General features: G+C 41.2%; 1 protein-coding gene across 1 annotated transcript in view; it reads left to right on the forward strand.

Moving 5' to 3' along the window:
* Window positions 1–2,305: 2,305 nt before the first annotated feature.
* LOC101354659 (T-cell surface protein tactile-like) overlaps window positions 2,306–9,547 on the forward strand; it is a gene marked incomplete at its 5' end in the record, with an annotated part of 61,802 nt that continues 54,560 nt past the window's right edge. The window contains 1 exon segment of the mRNA XM_012559970.1: window positions 2,306–2,662. Coding sequence (XP_012415424.1) covers window positions 2,306–2,662 — 357 coding nt within the window.

The following is a 9,547-nucleotide window of genomic DNA, read 5'->3' on the forward strand; positions in this document are numbered from 1 at the left end:
CTGTCACTAAGCATGTGAACCCAGGAGTCTGCCCACTCCTCCTGTATGGATTCAGCTCAGGTGTCAGATAGTCAGCCACCAAGTGTGTGGTGCAGCCTCTCACCTAGAGTCGTAGACAGGCTTGGGTGATTCGTGTAGGCACAGGCATCCAGCTGCAGCAAGAGGACACAGTGAACAAGGCAGGGGGCCAACGGCCACCCCAGAGTGTCTGGGAGGAAAGCATGTCCCTGTTCCCTACAGCATGCAGATGGGTGGGTTTTGCAGCCGGACTATGAGCACCCAGTGCTGTTGGCTGTAAGGACTGGGGGACACCTCTTTTTTTTGGGCCTCTGTCACAGGTGGTTAGGTGGTGTGGGTGGAGCCACCAGTCCTCAGGCCCCTGATGTGGGTAGGTGAAGACCCTGCTTAATGGATAGAGCAGTGTCAAATGTCATGAACCTCCCACTTCACAGCTGAAACAGTTGAAGTTAGTCTTTAGCTCTATACCCTGTTGTACTATGGTAATGAGGGCCTACGCTGTTGAAATGGGTCCATACAAGTCCATGCAGGGGGAAAGGCACTCAAGGTCCGTTGATTCGTTATGCCTGTGCCTAGGCAAAGGAGCTGTACCTACCCTGAGCTCCTGGCTTAGGGGAGCCAGCAGATTATTTTTCCCTGTTTGTTAGTTTGTTCACTCTCCAAGGCCAGGAGAATGGTTCAGGGTGTGTGATGGGTCCTACTTCCAGCCCAGGGGACTCTGCAATTGCTGAAGCTGCCCCAGACCCAGTGCAGAGTAGGGAGCAGGGAGGTAAATGGGAGAGAGGTTTTTCCCTAAGGGGGTTGTTTTTGATCCGCACAGTAGGCCAGATGCAAATACTTATCTTTCGCCTCAAGGGCTACTTCTCACTGGTTCTGAATGGCTGAGTAGACCCTCTGCTGCTAGGTCTCCCACAGTGCGGAAAACACCTACAGAGCACTGCTGCTTGCCTGCCTTACCATGCACCCCGAGCTGATCTGGGCTGAAGCACTCAGGCTTTCGCCGGGTCAGGTCTAGCATGCCCTCGCTGCTTCCAAACCGTCTCTCCCTCTCCCTACCACTCAGTCTGATTCCTCTCTTTGCCTTTGATGTTCAGGGCCCTTAGATTGTCATATATAATTAAGTCACTTGATTTTTTGGGTCTTTGTTGTAAGAGGGACCACTGGAAGCATCTGACTTCTCCACCATCTTGGCCTCATCCCCGTTTCATGAGTTTTTACAGTAATGATCTCATACGGTATTTGCCCTTTTGTGATTGACTTATTTCACTCAGCATAATGCCCTCCAGCTTCATCTAAGTTATGAGATACTTCACAGATTCATCATTGTTCTTTTTCGTTGCATAGTAACATTAATTATTTTTGTGATTTCAGAAAGCACCTGTGTGTTGTATACAGCTATTGATTTATAACCACAATTAAAGCAAATTATATTAAATATAAGAATGTTGTTGTTAGCTGCCATTGCATTGGCCCCTGACTCATGGTGACCCCGTAAAAAAACCTGTTGCCATTGAATCAGTTCCAACTCATAGCAACCCTCTAGGACAAGTAGAACTGCCCATAGAGTTTCCAAGGAGCAGCTGGTGGATTTGAACTGCTGACCTTGAGGTTAGTAGCCAAGCTCTTAATCACTGTGCCACCATGCACAATGGAAAAAAAAATGCTGCCCAGTCGTCTGCCATCCCCACAATCAATTGTGGATAAGACTATTGCAATCCATAGGGTTTTCATTAGCTGATTTTTGGAAGTAGAGTACCAGGCCTTTCTTCCTAGCCTATCTTAGTCTGGAAGCTCCATTGAAACCTGTTCAGCATCATTGCAACACGCAAGCCTCCTCTGACAGACAGGTAGTTGCTGTACATGAGGTTCACTGGCTGAGGTCTTCTGCATGGAAGGCAAGAATTCTGCCACTGAACCAACACTGCCTGCCCCCCAAATATAAGAATAGTTGTTATAATAAGTTAGCTTTACTGATGGGCTTTACTTTTTAAGTAGGCTTAATTTTATTCAGAGGTGGTCATTCTTCTTTGGGCAGATCAACAAACAAAGAGACAGATATTCAGAAATCTAATTTCCTCCAGTTTCCCTAAGTAAATGCCTCCTCATTTGTATTGCCTCTCATACTTTTCTATGTGGATCACCTGCACAAGCTCTCTTCTACCACTCGGACAGCCAGGGAGAATCCTTCTCAGTTGTGCTCTTACCTCATCAAAGTGATCAGAGTCGTTACTTAGGAATCACTCTATAGAAATCATACAAACTGATGACTGACATTCTTCCTTTTCAGGAGTGTGGAAAGAAACAGTCAATGCAGGAGAAGACATTTATGCTTTACCTGGCTTTGATGTCAACCTGACCTGCCAAACATGAAAAAAAGACTTCTTGGTGCAGATGCAACGGTCCAAGGTCACCAATAAGGTGGACCTAATTGCCCTTTATCAACCTCAACATGGCTTCTACAGTGCCAATGAGAGTCCCTGTGAGTCACTGGTGACATTCACAGAAACTCCTGGTAATATGTTAAAGTGGACTTTGCACTTAAGGAAGGTGTCTTCCTCACTCAGTGAAAAGTATGAGTGTAGCTTTACTCTGTATCCAGAGGGCACTCAGACTAAAATCTACAACCTTCTAATTCAGACAAATGGTAAGCACAACTGGTAGAGGTAAGGAAGCACATTCAGCTCTCACTCATTCAACAAATACGTATTATCAGTCAACATGTGCTAGGCCTGGTATACAAAGGTTGAGCAGAACCTCTATTAGGGGAGACCGAACCTAGTCAAATAATTACACAAATAAACACAAAATTTCACTAGTGATAGTTGCTAATAACCAAAGCAGTGCCACGAAAGAGCATATAATAGAGGTTATAAAAATTGTCCGCAAGGAAGTAACATTTGAGCTGGGGTGTGAGGACTGAGTAGATGTTAATGGGATTTATGAAGGTGGGGGTTTGTGAGTGATCCAGAGAGAGGGAGCACCATGTGTGAAGGGCTCTGTAGTGTTTCTGGAAATGGGGAAATGACAATGGGACTGCACTGCAGAGATTAAGGGATGGGGCTGGAGATGTGGTAAGGATCAGATCATGCTTGACCTTGTCAGTCATGTTCAAAGCTTTGACTTTTATCCTAAAAACCATGGGATGGCATTGAAATATCTACAACAAAATGATGGCATGACATTGTTAGCATGATTGTGTTCACATTATAAAAAGACCATGCTGGCTGCAGTTTGAGAATGGAGTGAGGGTGTACAAGAAGGAAAATGTGAAGACAAGTTAGGAGATTACCTCAGTAGCCCAGAGGGTGAGAGTGGTGCTTTGAGTAGATATAGAAGTAAAAATAACAGATTTTATACTTAGAGCATAAAACATATATGATTTGGTAATAGATTGGATAAAGGAGCAGGGGAGCATGGGTGAAGGAGAGGGAAAAGTGGAAGATGACATCTGAGTGTTTGGTCTGCTCACCTGGATGGTGGTGCTATTCACTGAGATGGAAGGCAAAGGAAGAGGACCAGGTTTGTGGGGAAATTTATGAACGAGGCTTTGGATATATTGACTATAGGACAGATAAAGATGGCAAAGAGACCATTGGACATGTAGTGTTTACAGTACACATGTTTCGGATGCTTGTATTTGGAGGCAGGAGTCCTAGCTTTAAAGTCTAGTTCCTTTCTAGTCATGTTACCTGTCACACAAACTTACTGAGTCCATCTGGAAAATGATAAAAATGTGTACCCTAAATTACTTGGTCCTAAAGTAAATTATTTCCATTTCTAATGAAAATGAAAGCCAACAAATGAAAAATATGTGGAAATGGAGTGTTTTTAACCCCGGAGCAAAGTGATGTAATATAATCTAAGAAAAAACAACAAAATTTAACTCATTAAGGCCATGCTAAAGGAAGCAGAGAGCTGCTCAGGACAAGCAACAGGTATGGATTTATTACCTCCTCTCTGTGGCTTATATCTTACCTGCCCCAAGAACACAATATTTAAATGGTACATTTATAGACCAGGATCCGCTCCACCACTACTTAACAATGCTCTGTTTTCATTGCTGTTTTCCAACTGAAAAAGTGCTTGAGTTCATTTGGGAGTGGGGCAGGGTATAGATGAAGTGAAGAGAAATAAGGAGGCCTACGTGAAACAATGTTTAGTTATACATACTTTGGTGTCAGGTAGCCTGTGTTTAAGGGTTTGGCTCTGCCACTTACGTATATACGTATATATGATCTTTGGCAAGTGATTTCAAGTGTCTAAGGCTTTGTTTCCTTAGGTAAAGCATATGGATAATAACAATATCTTCTTCATTCCAGTTGCTGCAAAGTTTATTCTGACTCATGGCAACCCCATGGGTGTGAGAGAGTAGAACTGTGCTCCATAGGGTTTACAATGGCTGATTTTTCAGAAGTACGTCACAGGCCTTTCTTTTGAGGTACCTCTGGGTGGACTTGAACCACCAATCTTTTGGTTAGAAGTACAGCCTTTAATCATTTACATCACCCAGGGACTCCACTTCCTTCATAGGTACCTTTATTTTGATGATTAAATGAAGTAATCTGTGTAAAGGACTTAGCATAGTTTTTTCCAAAAGGTAAGAGTTTGGTAAATGTTTGTTTGCTTTAAGAGCAGTAAGATAATCATAATGAGTCAATTCTATTTCTTAATTCTTATTAAAATGAGCCCTCCTCCCTACTTTTTCATACTGGTCTAATTTGGAACTCAACAGGACATTCGCCATTTGCATTAGCACAAATCACGTCGACCTTGACTTTAGCCATAGATTCTGTACCTTCTGTTCAAACCAGTGAACTATATGATTGCATGCCTGAGGACCTGATGTTTGTTACATTGAAAATTGGCAATATCAGTTGACGTACCGTCTAGAAAACAGGATACGTGATGGCTCAAAATGAAGACAGCAATGGGGAAGAGGTACTATGTTACTCAGAAAGGACAGTGGGTGTTACTTCTAAGGAAAGTGTATTTCTGAATATAAAGGGCAGCCTAAATGGGCTAAGCTTGTAGCTTTTACCAACTGCAAATCACTAGAGAGGCAGAAGTCATAACTAACCTTTGTAGCTAGAAAATTCCCAGTCTGCAGATTCTAAGTTTGCAGCAGTCAGCTGGATCAGATGAAAAGCAATGGCTTTAGCCTTAGAGAAATGGTTCTGGTGTTGTGTATTTGGGTACAGTGCAAGCAAAATAGAAAAAAGTAAAACAGAAGGGGAAACAAATCCCGTGCCACAAAGTGACCAAAAAATGAGCTTGATTAAGGGCAAAGGATTAGACACTTAACTAGAGGAGGCAGTTGCCTTCTGAGACCTCTGTCAAGTCCCCACCCAGTGGCACATCTTCCTTTCCTCCTTTGCTCTTTTCATCTTCTCTAGCTTCTTTCACTTGAGCCGCTTCCCTCTGATAGCTTTGTGCTCCTTTAAGTTTACAAACTAGCTGGGTAAGCAAAGGACACGTGAAGTGCAAACACCTGTGAAGTGTATAAACAAATGCAAATGGAAGGAGTGTATAAACATCTAAATACGAAAATGCGAGCGATCAGCAAGAGTTGGGTCAATCATCTCTTTCTGTTATGATCTGAATTATTCTCTTTCTTGTCTATGGACAAAACAGTGTGTCTAAATCCCGTCCCCCTTGAGTGTGCGGTCACATTGTGGAGGTTGTAACTAATGTCACAATACAATACGTGTATAAATTTTTGTTTGAGAAATTAACTTGAGCTGTAAACTTTCACCTAAAGCACAATTAAAAAAAAAAAAAACTGAAGACATTATCTGAATATATCAAGTAGATTTCTATTAAAAATACTCATTTTTTCTTACTCTATATGTAAACTTTACATAGACCCTTTGACTTACACATATTTTGTAAATACTAAACTAATAGGTCAAATTAATTCAAATTTACAGATTGTGTTTCTTTGTTTATGAGTAAAGTCCCGCAAATTAAAATACTGAAGAGACTGGGATAAAAAGATATTTTCTGTGTTTATGCAGGTAAAGGATACACATCGACAATATGTAAACAACTCTTTCAAATATGTAAGAGACAAACAACCCAAAAGAAAAATGAGCAAGGACTAGGAACAGACAATTCACAGAAGGGAAAATATCAGCAATAAGAAAAATATAAATAATAAGATACAATTTTATACCCATCATAGTTTCAAAAACATTAATTATCTGAAAATACCAAGAGTTGATGGAGATGTGAGTAAAGACAGACTTGTATTTTGCAGGTGTTAGTGTAAAATAGTGAACAGTTTAGAGAATAACTTGGCAGTATATGCTAAGGTTGAAAATGTACCTATCCTATGACCCAGAATTTCACGAGCTCTAAGAAGGTAAATACACTATAACAAAACAACCAAACTCTTCTCTTGGATGTACAAAGAGAAATGTATGCAAACAAGTTTACTGCAGAATTATTTTTAATAAAAAATACATGTAAATAAGTATATTTTAAAATATATGGAAAGAAGCCAAATGTCCATCAATAAGGAGGTAGATGAATCTTGTGTATTCATAATAGTGTATTAAAAATAAATAAATCCTGTCCCCCTGCTCCCAGAAGGCATAGCTGAGAAGGGATTCTGTTTTGTTTTCACAATATTTTGTCCCTGTATGTGTCTTAGTGCTCCAAGGGTGTGAATGAGGGGAAAATCTGATCAGCAGTTTGGTATTTGCTTCTTTTTCATTTTCATTTGGCAAGGTTTCCCCTTAGGTTAGGAGCTTTAGAATTATTCCAAGAACACGGTACTCTGACTTAAGCCTTGGGTTACTGTTATCTTCTAAATTTTTATAATTTGAATGTTACTGGATCTCACCTTTCATTTTAAAACTTGAAATTAATAGTATTAGTTTTAATGGTACAACATGGTTTTAGTTTCTTAGATTACAACAAAAACCTTAAACTAGTTGTCATCAAGTTGATTCCAACCCATGGTGATTCCATGTGTTGCAAAGTAGAACGGTGCTCCATAGGATTTCCATGGCTATAATCTGTATGGAAGAAGATCACCAGGTCTTTCTTCCAAGGCACATCTGGGTGAGTTGGAACTACCAACTTTTTGGTTAGTAGCTTTGAACTTAACCGTTTACACCACCCAGGGTCTCCTTAATAAAAGCCTTAGGGAGTTGCTAATGTTATCAAAAATAGTAGTAGTGGAAAGAGGGGGAGTTGTGATAGAAATAGTAGTAATAGTAGTAACCCTGTATAGAGACATAGTTTGCTCTTGAATCTGAATGCTGGTCTCCTGAAATTCTTTATTCAACAGTGTCATGGATTGAACTGTATCCTCGAAAAATATCTGTCAACTTGACTAGGTCATGATTCCCAGTATTGTATGATTGTCTACCATTTTATCATCAGATGTGATTTCCCTATGTGTTGTATATTCTATCACTATGATGTAATAAGATGAATTAGCGGCAGTTATACTGATGAGATCTACAAGATTAGATAGTGTCTGTCATGGTTTGAATTATGTCCCCCCAAAAATGTGTGTATCAATTTGGCTAGGCCATGATTCCTGGTACTGTGTGATTTTCCTGCATGTTGTAAACTTGCCTCTATGATGCTAATGAGGGAGGATGGGTGGCAGTTGTGTTAGTAAGGCAGGACCTGATCTACAAGACTGGATTGTGTCCTGAGGCAATCTCTTGAGATATAAAAGACAGAAGTGAGCAGTGAGACAGGGGGACCTCATATCATCAAGAAAGCAGTGCCAGGAGCACAGCGCGTCCTTTGGACCAGGGTCCCTGCGCTGAGAAGCTCCTAGTCTGCGGGAACACTGATGAGAAGGCCTACAGAGAGAAAAAAGACTTCCCCTGGAGCTGACGCCCTGAATTTGGACTTTCAGCCTACCTTACTGTGAAGAAATAAATTTGTCTTTGTTAAAGCCATCAACTTTTGGTATTTCTGTTATAGCAGCACTAGATAACTAAGACAGTGTCTTAAGCCAATCTCTTTTGAGAAATAAAAGACAGAAGCCAGCAGAGAGGCAGAGGACTTCATACCACCAAGAAAGCAGTACCGCGAGCAGAGTATATCCTTTGGACCTGAGGTTTCTGTGCTGAGATGCTCCCAGACCAAGGGAAGACTGATGACAAGGACCTTCCTCCAGAGCCGACAAAGACGAGAAAGCGTTCCCCTGGAGCTGACACCCTGAATTTGGACTTGTAGCCTACTGGACTGTGAGAGAATAAATTTTCTCTTTGCTAAAGCCATCCACTTGTGATATTTCTGTTATAGCAGCACCAGATGACAAAGACAGATTTTTGTGTGTGTGTGTGCTTATAGTGGTAGGCACCAGGGATACAGTGATGTACAATATGAACATGACCCTGCCCTCAGGAGTCATGAAGTCCCGTGGGAAGAGACAGACATTAACCAAATGAACAAACAATGTCAAGTTACAATAAGAAGTGCAATAGCAGTGAGGAAGTAATAGATAATGTTATGAGAGTGTCTGTTGGGAAGTTCAGGAAAGCTTCCTGGGCAAGTGATGCTTCAGCAGGAGTTAACCAGGTAAAAGTGGGGGAATACAGAGCATTACAGACCAAGAACAGGACATGCAAAGGCCCTGTGGTGGGAAGTGTTATCAACGATAGAGGATTTTAAAGGGTATTATGGCTAGCAAGGAGCACTGGCAGTACAGTGGTTAAGTGTTCAGTTGCTAACAGAAAGGTTGGCTGTTCAAACCCACCAGCCACTTCACGGAAGAAAGATATGGCAATCTGCTTCCATTAAAGATTACAGCCTTGGAAACCTTGTGCTGTAGTTGTACTCTGTCCTATAGGGTTGCTATGAGGCAGAGTTGACTCAACAGCATACAACAACAACATGGTTGAAGCAGAACAATTGAGGGAGAGGCAGCTGAAGGTGAAACTGCAGAGACTAGTCAAATCTATGTACAACATGATAAAGAGTTTTGTCTTTATCCTAAGATCTATGGAAACTGATTGAAAGATGGTCATTTTGTTTGATTTCTTTGTTATGCATTTTCAAAAAATATCTTTGTGGCTAAAGTGTAGAGAATGAATTGGGCAGAGAGAATAGTGTCGATCAGTTAGAAGACAATGGCAGAAAGCTAGGCGAGAGATGCTGGCAGCTTTGAGTGGTAGTGAGGTAGATGGAGAAGAATGTTGACATTGGAGACATAATTAGGAGATTCACTCTCCAGAACTTGGTGGGGAATTGCCTATGTGCAACAAAATAAAAAGCAGTGTCAAGGATGATGTTCTGGTTTCTGGCTTGTGGAACAAATGAGGAAATGACTCACTGTGCTAGGGAACACTGCAAGATGATCAGGTTGTGCAGGGATTATTTTAAATTTGATTTTGTACATGTTGAGCTTGGGGTATGTCTTAGTCATCTAGTGCTGCTATAAGAGAAATACCCCAAGTGGATGGCTTTAACAAAGAGAAATTTATTTCTTCACAGTAAAGTAGGCTAAAAGTCCAAATTCAGGGCGTCAGCTCCAGGGGAAGCCTTTCTCTCTCTGTAGGCC

This window comes from Trichechus manatus, unplaced genomic scaffold (genome assembly GCF_000243295.1).
Source record: "Trichechus manatus latirostris isolate Lorelei unplaced genomic scaffold, TriManLat1.0 scaffold00487, whole genome shotgun sequence".
Lineage (NCBI taxonomy): Eukaryota > Metazoa > Chordata > Mammalia > Sirenia > Trichechidae > Trichechus > Trichechus manatus.